The sequence below is a fragment of the Contarinia nasturtii genome, unplaced genomic scaffold (assembly GCF_009176525.2).
Source record: "Contarinia nasturtii isolate CC-2019 unplaced genomic scaffold, AAFC_CNas_1.1 Cnas_scaffold_2678, whole genome shotgun sequence".
In the NCBI taxonomy this organism is placed as follows: Eukaryota; Metazoa; Arthropoda; class Insecta; order Diptera; family Cecidomyiidae; genus Contarinia; species Contarinia nasturtii.
In genome coordinates, this window is record NW_022199997.1 from 1,451,182 (window position 1) to 1,469,970 (window position 18,789).

General features: G+C 33.5%; 1 protein-coding gene across 3 annotated transcripts; it reads right to left on the reverse strand.

Annotated features, from left to right (window-relative positions):
- Positions 1-1,125: 1,125 nt before the first annotated feature.
- LOC116348876 lies at positions 1,126-18,042 on the reverse strand. Of its 3 annotated transcripts, XM_031780060.1 has the most exons (6): positions 17,561-18,042; positions 7,933-8,017; positions 4,061-4,320; positions 1,937-2,366; positions 1,783-1,872; positions 1,126-1,709 (listed from the first exon to the last, which is right to left on the reverse strand). In XM_031780060.1, exons 3-6 carry the CDS (start codon positions 4,221-4,223, stop codon positions 1,256-1,258), a joined length of 1,137 nt encoding a protein of 378 aa, XP_031635920.1. In that variant the 5' UTR covers positions 4,224-4,320; positions 7,933-8,017; positions 17,561-18,042; the 3' UTR covers positions 1,126-1,255. The 3 variants fall into 3 exon arrangements, with proteins under 3 accessions (XP_031635920.1, XP_031635923.1, XP_031635921.1); XM_031780063.1 differs by lacking the exons at positions 7,933-8,017; positions 17,561-18,042 and adding an exon at positions 6,191-6,486; XM_031780061.1 differs by lacking the exons at positions 7,933-8,017; positions 17,561-18,042 and adding an exon at positions 4,471-4,586.
- Between the last annotated feature and the right edge of the window lie 747 nt (positions 18,043-18,789).

Here is an 18,789-nt window from a genome sequence, read left to right on the forward strand (position 1 = left end):
GAAGCTGAATCATATAGAGAAAAATGGTTCAAGGTCCTCTAACAGTTATATACAGAAAAAAGCTGCCGTAAATGTATTGCTGAAAATTGAAGCAAAACTCCATATAAAGGTAAACAAGTTGAATAAAAAATCGAATCATTTTTATGTATGAAATATGCTTTTAATTAGAAATAGTTATTCTTAATTAGATTGTCCGTGAATGAAGATAATATTCTATAATTTTAAACGAAGTATATGTAAATGATCTTTCATTACACCTTTATAAGTTATAAATTATAACTGACTCTGCGATACGATACGAAACGTCTGTTAAAACCTAAAAATAAAAATTAAAAACCATTCCAAAAAGTTTATCAGTGTAAATTACATTTCACCAGTTGTTCAAAAGTTGTTTTCGTATTTGTATTAGATTTACATAGGGTGTGCGTCAATACTGACTCAGCATTTCTAAACATCTATCATGAAAAAAATAACAGTAAAATTGTCAAACCACATGCGTGAAAAATAAAACCTTTGAAAAAAAAAATAATATTTATCAGAATATTTTTTAAATTAAATTTTTTCAATGTAGAATTTAGAATTTTTCCATTCCAGTCGACATGTCTTCTTCTCATTTGGCATTTCCGCATTCAGAACGCAAGAGTTGATTATTTTGTGATGAAGTAGTTGTATATGGAATCTTTTTGCAGGCCGGGACTAGTGCAATGTGTCATTATAATATAGCAGATGGCACCAGACACGTCCTACAATATAAAAACCATTTGTTCCATCAGTATAGTTGGTACTTTGTTCTTGCATGCCATCCAAGTAGGGCAGGAATGAGCAAAGCGTAGTCTTAATATTGAGCATCCAATGTAATGGAATTAGATTAATGGTTCACGGATACACTGAAAACGAAATAAAATTGCTGAAAAATGCTCATTGTATTTTACTATAATTGTCTTTATTTATTTCTACATTTTGGAGTAAATTTAAATGCAAATGAACATATTTCAATGAATGTATTAATATTACTAGGTTTTAACATTTAAATAAAAATGTGATTAGGATTCTTCGGGTGTTGGAAGAAGATATGGGTTGTTTTTTAAAAAAACAAATTGTAAATGAAAAAAAAAAATAACAATATAATCGGTAGGAAGAAGAAACCAATGTTGCTGTCAATTCAAACGTTCCAAATATTTAATACTGAAATGATCGCAATTGCTCGACATAAGAATGAGAGTACTCTAACAATAATATGGCATAAAAAAAAGTTTCATTCTCTTTCAACCGATGCTGCATTCGTTGTCTTTGATAAAATCAATGCTTTGACTATTTCGCTTGTGAATTTTTCTACTAGTTCCAAGGCGTTCGTTTCAGGTAAATCAACAAGTGATGTCGCTACAAAATTACCAAAAGCTTCAAATTTAGCCGACGATGGATTTCTTGGTGTGCTATGTTTATAAGATTGATCATGCGTTGACATTTCCGATTCGGAATCTAGTGCAATCGTTTGACTCGCGGTAATATTTTGACTAATGTCACCGTTCGTCATCGGCGGCGGTTGGTGCCTCATGGACCTCAAATCTCGTAACGAAATATCAATCGTTGGACTTTTTGTTTGTGTGTTGATCAATGATTCTCTTACATTTGGATTTGTGGCATTCGAATTCTGTGCATTACCATTCTGTTTAGTTGTATCTCCCGTTATGCTATCATCATTTTCATCCCTATAATGTACACAATTATAGTAATCGTTAGAATGCGTTTACAAAATTAAATCAGTTGAATATTTATATTTACAAAAAAGATGCTGGATTAATAAAATGGTCGCCATCACTGTTGCTTCTTTGTTCACTTCGTTCATTATAGTTGCCATCTGCTTCGCCATCTCTGTAAAATTAGACGAACTTAGTTAGAAATTGGGTGCATAAAAACAGATAATTCCAATTATTACGTGTCATATTCACTGTGGTAGGCAGTTGTTTCCATGTCAGTTGTCCTATTTAAATCGGGCTCGATTTTAATTTTTACGCTTTGATCTGGGTGCAATTGATTTTGTTGCTGCTGTTGATGGTGTTGTTGTTGCTGTTGGTACAATGCGATTGGATTTGCATATTGGGTGGTACCTCGGTCATCGAACATTACATAAGAATCATTATCGTAAAAATTGTTGCGCCGTGGTCTACCAACAGGTCGTGTTTTGCGTCCCAGTGCTTTGTAGGATTTTCGCGGTCGAATGTGATCGTCCAAAAATCGTAAATGTTCAAATAGTGGCCAGGTTGAACGTGCATTTGAATAGCCGTCGGCTTTTTGCAAATCAACTTTACGCTTTTCCAAATTATAACGATTGCGAAGCTGATTAATGCGATCCCGAACTCGAACCACTGTCTCGCAAAAAAAAAAATACGAAATTATTTTTCCAATCAATATGCAAAATCGATTTTTTGGTATGTAAGTAAAAACATATGCAAATTAAAAATAAATGGGGCGCCTCCACTTGTATTCTAAATAAGAAATATTTCTATTGTCTCATATTTTATTATCTGGAGCAATTTATTATTCACATAAACTTCTCTATACATGGATAGATGCTCGCTCCTTCGTCCAATATCAACGATGCTGTCAATGTATTGATTCAATGTCATTTTAATATAAATCTTAAATGTATTATTTTGAAGGCATGCAATGCATTAAGAATATGCGGAGTAGAATCTAAGCAAATGTCATGTGAAAAACTACCTCTACACCGTTGACGACATGCTATAGGCACATTACACACAACAATACTGTCGCACGTTTTCTTATAAACAAAGATGCGCATACCCGTATATACATACAAACGCTAGCTCTATTGTAGGTACAAAAATCCACACATACATGCACGCATACACATCCACATGTGATTTACAAAAACAAATTTATTTTATAAAAAAAAGTTTTTGTTTTCTTTACGTCGGTTTTGAACTATTTGAGGCTTATGGCTCGTTTTCTATGCAGAAATATGGATTTAATGTGAGTTTTCGAGCACATACAAATGAAAATAATTTCCAAGCTATCTATTGTTTTGCGCGTACTTGTTACATACTGGCATACAGCAGTGCTAGTGTATGTCTTTCTGCCTCTCTCTGTGTATTTAATAGTTATTTATTTTTTTTTATCTTTTTATTTTTTGTGTTTTGCTTCTCGTTCATAACCGATACAGAAATATGTATATAACATTTTTTTGTTGTATTTTTTTTTGTCTATTTATGTTATTATTATTATTTTTTGTTGTTTTACGCTGCTATAGCTGCTTAAAGGTTCTCTTGCTTTATTATTCATTTCTTCTCTTTTTCTATATTATTACTTAATTTTTTTGTGCTGTTCGTTTTCCTCTTGCTTCTACGAGCTACGTTTCTTTCTTTCTCTGTTCACTTTTTTTTTTTTGAAATACAATTTTCTGTGTACAACATTCGATTATAATAAATGGATTAATACATTGGTAATATATAATACATCGTATGGATATAGTTAGACTTGCTAGATAGTTCCAGCGATATTAAATAAACAATGACGCGAAAAACAGTCATTAGCAAATTTTAAATCGTATTCCATAGCCATTTTTTTCTGTGCAATACGATCTTAATTTTATTTTTCTTTGTATTTGCGTTCGTCTTTTCTAACGCCAATTTGCCTGTGTGCAAATGAGAATTTACTTTTCATGAGCTATTTAATCCGACATTTATTCGACGCTCAAAAGCCTTTGAATTTAGTTGTTGTAAGAAGAAAAAACAACGAACTCAATTCAATTCGACCTAGTCTATTGGAAATTGCTTATCTGGTTTTAAAGTTTTTTTTTTGTGTGTATACAAATATTTGTTTTACTCTGTAATCATTATTTCTTACTGTGGGGAAAAAAACCTCTTCAAGAAATGACGGAAATCACCGAATATCAGTTGTTTTCGAAATGTTGGTTTAAAAAAAAAACAACAATTTAAAAAAAAATGTCATTGTGAAGCACATTGTGTACCGAATTTTGCAAACTCATATATTAAAACAACGACAACAACAAAATAAAAAATCGGTTAAAATGACTCACCGTCGCCTCCAACTTTGGCGCTGATTTCTTGCCAGGCTGCATCGGTCAAGTATTTATTTTTAAAAAATGGTGTGCTCTTGTTATAGATAATCGGACGCATTGCAAATTCTCTTATTAACTGTACATCCAAATCGTTCATTGTTGGTCGCCGTTGTTTATACATTATTCAAACGTTTTTAAATTAGAACTATATGTTTTTGTGACTTTGATGATAATGATGATGAACTGAACGCCTGTCTTTGAAGCCGCATCAATTCTATCTGCGTTTAAAATATTGAAGAAAATCCCAAATGAATATTCATTAATTCAAATTTCGTAATATGGTGTGTTCGTAATCTTATGATGTATTATTAAAAATATAAAATAATAATAATTCAATCATTCAAATGTTGTACGTATGAAAAATTTACCAAAATTTAACGAAATTCACGAAAAATTCTTGATATTTTTAAGCGACGTTAAAAAATCCTTTTGACTTGTTCAATGTTTTTAGCAGCACTAAACACTAAACAAGTCGAATGTATATACCATACACTCAAACACATAAATGCCGCTTTCAATATACAACATTGAAAAGCGAACGAACGGACGGGAACAGTAGAAGTAAAAAATACACAAATTTTTTAAATATACATCATACATTCGCATTGGCAACCGTGAAACTAATACGTTCACATGATATGAAGCATTCACCGCTCATTATTCTCCTCACAGACAACCGACTCTAGCTCTCGATACGATAAGACGAATATGAAGCGCATCGCATAGAAGCGAGTGAAATAAAAAAATTTATTTTTTAGTTGGTCGTTGTTAAAGTGTACAAAAGTGCTTGCTTAAAATATATACGGCACGATACACATGCATATATATATTTATATCTTTGATGGTGTATATATATATATATATATGAATGTACACAACTGTGTGTATTATATCTATTCGCAACGAAATGTGTACGAAGAACGTAAAAGCGAGCGCGCGCATTCGCATACGGTATTGCTTTAGATGTATTTCATAAATGTGGATACACAGGAGAAGAAACTTCACTATACTAATGACAGCTTATATTCTATGTGCTCGTATTTTCGTTTTTGTTATTTTATACAAATTCAATAGTTTTTTTTGTTCGCTTTTACGTTATATTATTATACTTATGTTCGTTTCATTTTTCTTGGCTCCAAATATTAATAATATATCGACACGGAGTGCCGTACGTATAAGCGTTGATGCGAATGTATTGCAGCACACAGTGTGTAGTATAATACTCACAAATTATATGAAAATAGAAAGAAAAAAAAACAAAAAATGTTTTTTTTTTTGTTGAATCTATTTGAAAATAAAACTAGTTGTACACACATATATACAGAGTGTGCATGTTCTTCTTGTGTAATGTCGAATGTAAGCTGAATAACTTAAGATGTTTTCCTATATATGTTAAGCTTTTTTTTCTCGTTGAAATTGGTCTGGCAGGAGTAATCAGTTGAATCGCAGACGCAGGGCATTGAACATGAAAAAGAGATAGAATTCAAATCCATGCTGAAGTCAGTGCCGAAATGATAAATTCCAATGCTCAATTAAAGTTTTTTTTTTTTATTTCTCTTTTTGCTTATTATTATTTATTTTGAACCGCATCATTCGTTCTCGTGCGCACACACACTGTCAACATGTAAGATTCGTATATATGTATCCGAGGCCATTATGAAGTCGAATCAATTATGGTTTTTTAAAAAAAAACATCAAAAAATGTTTTCGGTTTGAGCATGTAGTAGTGAAATAACTGATTTTTTCTGCATTTTGAATGCCAGTATTTAGATTGTAAGTCTCTATGTGGGCATTGTGGATGTTTTTTTGTTCTGGTTCTAGTTTTGTAAATTATATTCAAATAAACTATTTTGCATCATGTTTACAGATGGTTTCAATGATTACGATACCATATTGTGAGATAAAAACCAAAACTGGCAAGCGTTACTATTCACTATTTGTTTATGGAATTTTTTCCATTTTAAAATTCGAAACGAAATGAGATGCGGTTTCGAAATTTCACAATATGTCGTAAAAATTGAGCGACATTTTTTTTACGCAGATTTACAATTACTTGGAGCATATGTGTAATATTTTCTTTGTACATACATTCATACATTTCTGCTCCTTTGAGACTGGCAAAAGTCGAATTACTCTTTGTAATAAAACTGAATTTTAGTTTACGATTCAGTATGAGTTTTTTGTTGTTTGGTGTGTTTTTTTCACGTTGCATGATGAACGCAGATAAGTAATGAAAGTTCATTTATCCATACAGACTTGAGAATCTACCCGTGCAAACTAGTTGTTTTTCGACACACATATATGTCCATATGAAAGACGATGCACACACTATAGTGAGAATCATAAAAAGTACTACTATAGAAAAGCAATTTCAATAAAGTGCTAAAAGAATTTACTATCCTCGTATACGCTGCCAGACGATGATGAATAAAACTTCACGTTTATCAATCTGATCTGTTCGCAATGAATATATATCAGGATCAAATATAGATTATTATGGAAGACAAACACAAATAATATTAAACTTACATTTTATATTTCATGTCTTGCGAACGCTTTTAATGTGTACAATATTCTTCACTCTGATTGTTTATTTGTCTGTGGAACGTTTTTTTGTTGTGTTCGTTCTTCGAACGTTAATTGCTTTTTTTTCTTGCTTTTAGTCTGTTATTAAATTTGCATGGAAATTTTCTTTCAGTCTCTTATGAACAGACGGACGTACAAGTTTTAAAACTAATAATTTTGAAGCCATACATTGTTTATAAATTTCTACAGAATGTCGATTCAAAAAAGAATATATAAGTGTTAAAACAAATAAAAATGGGTTCATATTGAATGTTTCACAGTTTTGAACTTGAGAGAAGAACGATTTTGCTATTGGCACCTCTCTGTTCGTCATGATAAAATATGAAACTTGACGAATTTTGTACACATAAACCGTCCCTTGGGAATGAATCAGTCACATTGAGATTGTAAATTTTATCAAAAAGATAAATAAAACTACTACCTATATACTGCCTTCGAGTTTTTTCTTCTTCTTCTTCTTCTTATTTATTCTCATATGGAAAACTACACAAAAACCAATAATTGAAACAATAATCAAGGAACAATAAACACGTTGCCGTAGCACGTACTAAAAAGAAATCACATGGCTCTCGATTGATAAACTCAATCTTCAATAATAGTTTTGGCAATCTTTTTCAAAACAAAGCGATAAAATGAAAGTTTACTATTCCTACAACCAGATGGCACGTGTACAAACTAAAGCACTTCGTTGGGTGGAGACGCCGAGTAAAAGTTCGGAATAAGCTGTATTCGATGTTTGTTTATCTTCCCTTTTTTCCTGAACTATAACAAGCAAAGCGTATCGTGCATTTATGAAAATTGTACAGAAGAAAGGTGTTTATTATAAATTGCCACCCAGATTCAAATCGCGATAATGGTTTACACGAATACGCTTACGTTTGCAAAAGTACAATGGCAACAGAAGAGCATTCTACTTTATTAGATGAGCAAACGTTAGGCATTACTTAGAATATTATTTGATGCTTACGATTTATTTTTTTCAGCGAAGAATTCATTTGTTTTTTTTTTTCATTCTTCGTTCATTTTGTGCTGTCTCTTGCGTTCGGCGCTCATTTTGAAACTTGATCATCGTCAAATAGAATGAATTGAGATAATTAATGCTGTTCGTCATTTTGCCTTTGGAATGTTGTCTACGAATGCATTGAGCGTGTTGATTTGTTGCCCATTTATCATTTGAATTTATGAATTAGAGAACTTTTTTCATCCATGCGATTGCAATGTGTGAATAAACCATGCGTACTTACATTGTCAATATGAATTTCACGCCAACAGGTCAATTTTTTATCTTGGTTGCCATTTGGTATTGATCATCGGTCTGCAAAGCGTGTCCTGCAATAAAATGAAGAAAAAAAACACAGTTGTAAATAGGCTCGAAATCGAATACACAGAGAAAAAGAGAGAGAGACAGAGAGACTAAATCAATTGCATCAAAGTGTAAACACTGCACCCCACGAAGTAAACGATGACTGTCAAGACAACACACATAGGCCGGGACAAGTGCAATATTCTAGTAAAAACATCACAACATTGACCTTGTCCCATCCTGCGTGTATAGCTTAACTAAAACATACTTCGTATTCGAACTGAAAATGCTTAAAAAACTTATTTAAAAAAAAATGAAAACCCTTTACAATGAAACACATCGGCACTGACACACTGCAAATTTTATCGATTTCTAGAATCATTTTTGAATGAATTTTGCGGTCAATAGTCACTTAAATTGCATATGCCATGAATAACGACGATTGAAATGTTATTTAGTGATTATTGTGAAAAGCAGTTTGTTGATGAACTTTACTTTTGGACATTTGAAACGATTTCAAGTGTGTTTCTCTGCACAAAGCTGCTCATGATCACCGTCAGAATAAATTTTACATTGCAATTTGCATCTAATTTGCACTGGAACTTGTCCCTCGACCTTTTTTTCCCCAGTTATGCACACTTGGTTGCTCTTTTGACAAGATGTGCTATTCAAGAGTATTATCAACTGCACACGGTACAACAATGAATGTTTTCAGATCACACAAATGCCACTAGAACGTAATAATATTGCAAATGAACGTCATTCACTAGTTAGCTGCAGTGAACTAAGATTCTGGATGCATTTTATGCCTACAGAGAAAGAGATGGTTCAGTAAGAGACACACACACACATACAGAGAGAGCGAAAAAGAGAGACATACATCACGCATGATGGTGAAGCATGAAGGAGAAAGAGCGAATTGCATAGCGTATAGAGAATTTGTAACGAAACGTGGAGCAAAAGAGAATCACCTAATGGAAAAGTATGAAAACAGAAGATATTTTGTTGATTGAAATAAAATACAAAACGCTTTCGTCGAAAATTGTATGGTATGTTAAACCGGTTTCTTTTTTTTGCATTTTATTTTCCTTCATTGTGCTGATTGTTAGTGGGCATTTCTTCTTCTTCTAGTTGCCTGCACATTACGGTTGTCTCTCAAGCCATACCTTTGTTAGCTCTTGCATATTTACTGCGCTCACATGTAGGATGCTTCAATTTGAAAGCCCATGTTCTTTATAGCGATGATCTGAAGCGCCTATGTACGAAGGAGCTCGATCGCTCGCGCACACATACACACATACACAAACACATCCGACCAAAATCTTTATGAATCAATCGATTGAATTTAAATGTGAACCTATTTCCGCGTCTTGCTCAAAGCCACTTGCCAAAAGAAAATGCACTTACGATAGATTCTATATAAATAAATGATGGTTATTGAAAAAAAAAATTATCGATGATTTTTTTTTTATACCAGCATTTTCTTTGAAGTTCTATCCTCAAGGCATAACCATTTTAATTGAAGCGTTTCAGTAAAGGACACGTCTGCGTCGCATAATGAAAATGTTTGTTCGAAGAAATTTAATATTATACCGTGATCAATTCTGTGGACCAATCAAATTCCCTCACAAGATCACATGAAATTTGATCATCTGGTACATTCGGCAAACACTTTTTTTGTTTTGTTTTGTTTGAAAATGCACTGTTTTCTTCGATATGAATCGAAATTTGATATGAAACATACTTTGCATGCGCATAAAATTGTCGAGTGAATGCAACAAATTTGATGAGTCTTAAGTAAAATGAAGCGATAATAAGACATCTTTATTGTACGAAGAAAATATATGATGCACGCAAAGGTCAATGGAATGTCAATTTGAACGAAAAAAAAAACCCGAAAGAAACGCATCATGTGTGAAGACGAAACAAATTGCTCCAAAATAATAAATCTGGATTTAATTATGAAAGCGATAATGATACACGATTTTGAAACGAGTTTTACGCTTGCGGCAACAAATTACTTTGGCAGAGAGAAAGAGAGAGAAAAAGAACCAAAGGTGACTCACATGTCAAGACATCTAATGATAATAACTTAAGCCGCATTATGAAAAAATAAAATAAAAAATAGCCATCAACATGTATGGATAGGTGCGGAAAGTGTAGGTGAAAATAACAACGGTACATTTTATTCATCAGCAAAATGAAAATGCATGTGACCATTAACGATGATGCAATGGCAACGCACCCCAAGCGATAATTTCATTTAATGAATGCAAACAAAATGAATGAATGAGGATTACTTTTTTGTTCCGAGTTTTAAGAAGTTATTAGCAAGTCGTAGAGGCAATGACATTTCATATCGCCTCGAATTTTAGATTAAATGGGCAATTTTATATGTGCCATCAACAAAAATATATTAATATCTACGATTGTATGGCCGTTTTTCGGCCATTATTTGCTTTTTTACCATCGTGCTTTACGATGATTAAAGAGACAGAGAGAGAAAAAATGAGTGTTTGTTACGTTGCAAGATCGTTTTGAGTTCAAAGACATTTGAATACTATCAAAGAGTAAGCGCATACAACACCAGAAATAACAAATGAAATAAGCGCAAAGAAATTGTAAACGATGTAGCGAAATAAAAGCAGAAATCGAACGAAAGACCGAAGAAGGAGAAAAAGAAGTTGAATGAAGAGAGAGAGAAAAAAGAACAAACTTAAATCGCAGAGAAAGCAACGCGAATGAATATAACGGGTTCTTTTTATCGAATGTGTCTAGTACCGACTTCATTCTCTCTCTTTCTTGGTCTCTTTTTCTGCATGCATTATGTAATGCTTCACCTCAGTGTGTAATTGCTTGTTATGGGTTATGATGAACAATCAATAGTTCAATTATGATTTTGTGTTCTTCAATCGTTTCTTTTTTTCGTTTCACTCATCGTATTTTCTGGCGATGGATATCCCACTGTCGTTTGTCACAACTAATTGAAATTGTCGTGAAAATTGAACAAACATTTTTTTTTGTTCGAATGAAATCGATGCAATGGGAGTCTATGTTCGCCGAATGTTCAAATTGAGAAAAAAGTACAATTGAATGGCCATAAAAACCATGATTGATGACAAATCATCAACAACGTTTCCATAGAGTCAAGTACTTGAACGTGAAGCAACAAAAAAATTCGAAGAGTTTCGATGTGTCTGATGATCGATATGAAAGAAGTTGATTGAAGTATGGAATTGTAAATGTATAATCAAATTTGAATGAGATACAAGCGTGTAACGATTGATTTGATAATCAACAAAGCTGTTTGAGCAAGAAAACAATGTGTATGTGTATGATGTTTAAGGGCATAGAATGTGATAGAGAGAAATGTTGAAATCACCACGGAAATGAGTACAATTGAGTCGATTTTTTCCCTATTTTTTTTACAAATGTATACCAAATCGATGCGTTTGAAAATAATAATAAAGTGCTGGGCGATCGCGATCAAAAGCAACGTAAACACAGATGTTCAAACATATCTCACAATTCTCAGTTTGTTTTGTGTAACTTCTTGCTTTTTTCACTGTTGAACCAAACTGAGAATGGTGTGCTCAAACGGCACAGAGACTTTTCAGTGAAATTAGTATGGATTGCTGCGATTGTGCGACAAACGATTTTACAGTTATGATTTCATTGTACTCACGACTTCAACTAACAAACAACCATGTAATCGGTTCTTTTTTTTCTATGTCTCTCGACAGCATACTATTTTGTTTGTGTTGCTCATTTCCACATTATTCTAATCGTTTGACGTTTTTTTCATCGCACATATATTGAAGAACTTTTTTTCCAATTTTTTTTTTTTTTTTTGCTGTATATATGAATTGTCGTCAATTGGGTTTCGATCGTGCATCTGTCCTATTTAAGTTATGTGTGTGTGCAACACATCAGCATCAAATATTAAATAGATGCGTTTATAATATACATAAAGTGTGTGTAGAGGAAATGGAATTACTTGACCAGCTGTTTTGACTGCGTCAAATGAAGCATTTACGTATTTAATATTCATCATTTCAATTTGACTAAGTTGCAAAAAAAAAACACACAATTCGCATGAACGTCTCTTGACGAACAGTTGAATTGTTTTTCAAGCACTCTAATGAATGTGAATGAAAAATTGTCACAATTGCCCGCGGCATGAATGTGATGAGAGTGTATTTGAAAAAACGAAGAAGCAAGAGAATCAATCGAATGGTGATTTGCGACATCCAAGCATTGGTCTTGGTTGTTGTGAGAAACTTAGGGGTTTTGACACCAAAAATATTCAAGGTCTCTTTCTAATTCTCTTGAAACGATCCGCACAATCCAATCAACAAAATATTTGCACCAATTCATTTTCAACACGAACGGCATCGCCTATAATGCTATGTAATTATTGAATGCATCATCGAATGCGATTCGTACTCTTCATCACGCTTTGTCGACATATCCCCCCGATGTATATCATTTCAGGGGCAAGCGATCGAGATATTAAAAAAAAAAATTGGTAGACTAAAAAAGCATATCTTATGGCTCTAATGCGATTCAGCGTAAAGGAAAATCGGTAAAGATTAAACAAACGCTCCGGTTTTTTTTTTCTGCTGTGAGTCTCGAAAGTTTCAAGCGACAGATATTGTGCGGCACACAAGAGAAACTTGTTTATTTTTTGTGGTGTTTGAGGCTCCAGACATCAGCCTTTTTTTATAGGTTGTGAACCAACTTTTCGCATATATAGTTTTTAATAAGTAGTCGGTCAGTTGTAAAACACATACCATTCGAAATCATTTGATGTGGTCGAAGTTAGAATATAATATACGAAAACCGACGAAAAGGAAAACATTCAGCGTAATTTATTCTTGGGCGAGTGAACGGTTCTTAGAATTGAAACGTGCACATTCTTGGCCAATGCAAAATATATGTATGTGTGCTAACAATAGAGCCCAACCAAGTTGCGGTCAACAGACGATATCAGCCGACCAAAACGAACCGAACATCAAATATATTGGAAATATATAACACAACGAACAGACAAACGAGCTCAAAAGAACAAATGAAAATATCGATTCAGGTAAATTATTATCGCTGGAACTCGATCAATCGCACGATTTAAGAGATCGTCTTCAGTCGCAGATAAATTAATTCGTAAACAGTTTTTTTTTCTTTGGTTTTATTATTTTAACTGATGACTATGATATGAACCACGGAAATATGCATACATTTAAATCTTTGACACTCGAGCAATTTCAGCGCTTTTTTTTTCTTCTCTCACACACATTTTGATCGCATCTTGGCAAATTAATCAGTTTTTGTGTCAAGGTAAGTGGCGGCGGTGGTGGTGTTTTTCTGCGCATATTATGTTGATTCAAATGGCAGAAGGAACATCAAAAAATAAAATGCGCTGTTCTTCATGTATCTGTTGTTGTTTTTTTCTCGAGATGGGATTGAATACATTATTATTTATGAGTAAATTACTTGGACTAATGTACCTTAATTTGAAAATCATTTTGAAATAATTCGACGAAAGAGCTCAAGTCATCATTAAATTGTGAACAACCGTTAGACACGTAGATATTGAAAGTTGGATGACTGCAGCGGAAAAAAAAGTATGAACGCGCACGCGCAATAATAAACATAAAACTCTCGAAAGATTAATCTCGGGAAGTATGTGCACGAACACGCTCCAGACCGTGTGCGCTTTGGGATGAACGCTAATCAATTGTGATGCTCAGCGCTTCATGGTGAAAAGAAAGGCTTGCGTATTATGGCGATGCGATCGTTTGTTTTGTTACCAAACTATTTATTTGTAATGCCAGATTCGAAACAAAGTTTATATAAAACATGCGTGCGAAACCACGCGGACCAACAGATAAATATACAAGTGGTAATGGTCAAACAAATATTTCCAATGAACGGTGTCTCTAGCATTGGTTCTGTGCATTAAACCATTTTACTTACAGAGTTTGACCTTAACTTATGGTTGGAACAAAAACACCATAGATTAAATAGTTTAACGCGCGAGTATTTGCTAAGTTTATTGCACGATTTATACGGTCGTTTTTGTTTCAGTATTTTTTGTGTGCCTCATCACATTCACACAGTGCGATTTGCTTTGTGTGGCTGCCTGCTTTTCGTTGGAACAGTAAATGTGCGCGCCGACAAGACACATTCTTTCTCAATCATATCTCTGTCGCTGTCGCTCTCTCGAGTTAGTTCTGGTTACGACAATTAATGTGAATTATATTATTGAAGACACAAGTATTGCGAATGTGATGATTAAATGGGCGCAATGAGCCAACAACTCATACATACACACACGTGCGCACATATGATGTGTTACAATAATAACCGAATTGCAGATGTATCTTTGTTTATATCGGCATTTTAATTAAAAATTATAGTTTGGAAATAATGATAAAACAAGACCAAAGCAAAACAATAATAACGTAGAGCATACAAATTATCTTCAAAGATCGCATGTACAATATGCTATATGTGTATTGATTAAAATAAAATCAAATGATGTGGCGTCTGGAAAATGGCAATTCATTTGTGCCTTTTTGTTATGAAATCGGAATGCCACATAATTTCGTACAGTTTGACCGAAATCTCATGTCCAAAGATAAATCATGTGATTCCAAGAACGAATCCGACTTATCAAACTTTATAAAAATTCAAGTGTTTATTGAGTTCATTTTTGTTCTTACTATTTATTATTATAATGGAGAGTAGAATGAAATGCCACGAAATTAAATAAACACACACAAAAAAAAACACAGGGCTTACGAAATACAAAAGTATGTCATCTGCGATTTGGGATGTGAAATTTGGTCTCTTATCGGGTACTCGGGTGCGTTTGTAAAGCCGACTGTAACGCTCGACATATGGCACACTGTGACTTTTGCCTTTTTTTCTCTCATTTTTTTTTTTTGATGAAACTCATTCATGTTTTGTTTGCGTCGAATGACAAATGGGAATTGATTTAAGCCATGAAATAAACCGATCATGAGTTAACAGAGGAAAAAAAACGCAGACGTTCAAAAGGAACTACGACCATTAACAAAATTAACCAGAATAGTCGGATGCTGTAGGGCCAGCTGAACAGCACCACACACAAATCAACTTGGGTAATTTATGCGCGGGTAAGGCTTATGAAATTTGATAATTTTTATAATAAAATCAACCGAATGATCGAGTTTTTTTTTTTTGAATAAATAGTTTATATATGTAAATCAATCTACGTATTATTTTGAGATTTAGTTAAGGGAGATGAGAGAAAAGGAGATAAAGAGAGATAGAGATGGAGATTGACTTCTGCTGGAATTGATATTTTTCCATTGTATCTTTGACATGTGTCTGCTACTACACTCAGCCAATTTGCAGTTTACAAATATCAACTGCGCACAATGCAAGGAGTTTACAATGTTGCAAAAAAAAACGAGTACGCCATTTTGTCAAAATGATGTTGATCATATATTTCTGTGTCTCCCTCTCTCGCTCTCACTCTATCTTCAATTCGTTCACTCGTTCTTTTCATACAATGAATCGAAATGCCATGAAATACATAGAAATTAATTCTACAACACTTGACGTCAACACAAAAGAACGAAACGTGTGAGAAAAACCGAAAACGCATCGAAAATAAAAAAAATTCGGCAGGATGCTAAAGAAGATAAGTTGTAATTATTTGCAGTGTGTTGTCAGAACAATTAAATTATTTTCAAAGCAACGGCATTTTCCTTCGATTCGCATTTATTATGTTTGGGTGTATCGTATGAGTGTGTGTTTTTTTCTCCTTCGTATAGATGTTATATTGTTGGAATGGTCTCATGTAATTATTGCTATTATGAGTTGGTGTGTTGGGAGTATTAAAAACGGTGGCATTCCGTGCAGTGAAACGTCGAAAGAGCCATATTGCTGGCGTTGCATTTCGATGCCAAATTTAATGAAGTTTATTTATTTTCTTTCTTTATTCATACACAAATTACTCTGAAAATTACTGTAAGTTACCGCCTAAATGCTCGCGACTCGACAAAATGCAGACTCGATGAAAGAACGAGGAAATAAAAGGAAACGATGATACAAAGGGCAAAGTAAGTGATCGATGGAAAATATATGCGAAAGCAAAACCAAGAAAACAAAATAAGAAACCAACAACAACAAATCGACGAAGAGAACGGATTGGCAGCCAAACATAACAAAAGGCGACATGTAACTACAACATGATGAGAGCGATGCTCAACAGACTCATTTTTTGTTCATTCGTGGCGCGTAACAATGCCATTTTTACACATGCAAAACACTAAAACCACAGAAACGGTGATTTCCAAAAAAAAAATCGTTCAAAATGAAAACCGAAAATATTTTTATCTTATTGCGCGTACTCACTAAGAACTATGCAATCTTTTGAAGTTTGGCAGACAGACAACCAGGGTGAAACAAAGGAAGTGATGCACCGAATTTGTGGTTGCGTTCAACTACCACGTAATGCTTTTGATAAAAAAAAATATATAAACGAATAAGAGATCAGTTTGTGCAACCAACTCTAAATAGACATTAAAAATTACTTGAAAGCTGATCTTTTTTGTTGCGATCAACACTATTGATTCGAGCGGTCATGTTTTTTTTTCGTCTTCTGTGAGCTCCTTGAACAAGCATTGCAATAATGAATGTGAATGGAAAGAATAAAATGAACGTCGCAATGAAATTTGAACGTGCTCAGGCAGATGTAGGCGATTTATACATGAGAACGGATGAAATTTCGATAAGAATACAACAACGCCAAAGGTAGCAGCAACAGCAGCTGAAACGAATCGAAGAACCAGAGTTTGAACTCGTTGTATGGTTGAGTGTGCGCGTGTATGTATGCCGGTTCTTTGCTGCACATTACAAATCATTCCAATACATCCACTTTTCATCTCTTTCTTTGTCTCGACATTTTTATGTTTTATGGCTCTTCATTCTAGCACTTTTCGTACCGTGTTTTTATTTTCTTCAATTGAACCAACAAAGCATTGCACATTTGCGAAATGAACAATTTTACGAACGAAAAAATGTTTTTTAATCCAAAATAATATTGGTTTAGCATGCTTTTTCTTCGACTTATTTTCGGTATTTTTTTCTTTTTTTATTAAATTCAACATCTGTATGAATGTTTATTTTTCGCAGCAAATATAAAACTACAAATGATAAATCTTGAATCATGTATTTACTAAAAATGGGACGTACATCGTGTTTTTTTTTTGTCTGTCCGTTTTGGTGTCATTTACTTAGAATTCAATTAGTTTTCCGACCGTTAAATATTTTATTATCAATTTCAATGCTAATCTTAATCTATTGCATGCATAAATTATAAAGCGAAGAAAAAAAACAAAAACTAATAAAAATCCAAGAAAAAAATGTGCCAACATTTTCGTTTAATTTTTAAAAGTGCCATTTCAATTTGTTCGTTTTATATATTTTTTTCCTGTGATTTTTCTTGTTCAACTACGTAAAAATATCAAATATGTATTGTTGCAAATAAAATAAATATATTGGTGCCGTTCACTTACCCAATAATGGCGAATAAAAAAGCGTCTTCTTTCTTTCGTGAAGCAAAATTTAATGAACCGTTACGTTGCTCTTGTGTACAGAACTCAAAACTTAATGCGAGAACGTCGACTGTGCTGTGCTGTGCTGTTGGTCTGCTGTCGTCAAATCACTTTGCAGTTTTCTCTTGGTGTCCGTTGATTTAGCTGTATGACGCATTTCTTTTTCATACTGTGTATAAGTCTTGTTTGTCTGTCGATTGCAACATCATCTCAACTCACTCGAATGCGACCGATTCTGATTGTTTTTTGTTTTTGCGTACTTGCCACAGCTTGCTGCGATGCCAAATGAAAATGTTAACGTTCAAACCGCGAAATTTTAATACATTTGTTCGTCTAAAGATATGTTTCAGCCCGTTTAATAAATGCATGTTCATTTCTGGATTTATTAAATAATGATTCTTTATTTAGCCCCGGAAATGCTATCTCGTATTTATAACGCGCCAAATAAAATTCAAATCAAAATTGAGCTCACCAAACGAAAAAAGAATTTTTTATTTTAAATGATAAATTTTAAATCTCAACACCGAAGAGACTAAAAATAAAAATAAAAATAAAAACGTAACCAAAATTTGACCAAAATAAGTAACTCTTTCACAGATATTAAGAAAACAAAAGAAATCCCGATCACTTTGAATTTGAAATGAAGCAAAACAAAAAAAAATAAAGATAAAAATTCACCGAAAATTTTTATAAAAATTTCTTTTAAAGAAATCGTGTTCAATTTTCAACGACTGTTTGACCAATTTGAATATGTTTAAGAATATTTTTTTATTACTTTTCGTAAAGTGGAGAGTGCTTTTTTTCATGTCCAGTCTCGTGAATGAACCAAGTTTAACTGATGGATGCGCGCGCACAAAACTCAGTGTCAAGAGAAAGAAGCGACGAAACGTTCCTCTGCGTTTCGAACGACCGAACAAACAAACAAACCATACCCGAGAATGGGTGCTGTGATGTGATATGAAAGAGAAAGAGAGACCATTCACTGATGTGTATGAGTGCATAGCGTGTTCGTAGCATAAGAATCCGACACAATCGCAACACACAACCAACGAAAGCACTCATTCTTCTTTTATGCGGAAAGAACATGTTGGAAACGAACACTGTAGAAACATGCAAAATGAATTAACAGCAAACGGCAAAAAAGTTGCCCATCTCTCTTACTCTTTGGCACATTTCTTTCGTTCGATTGA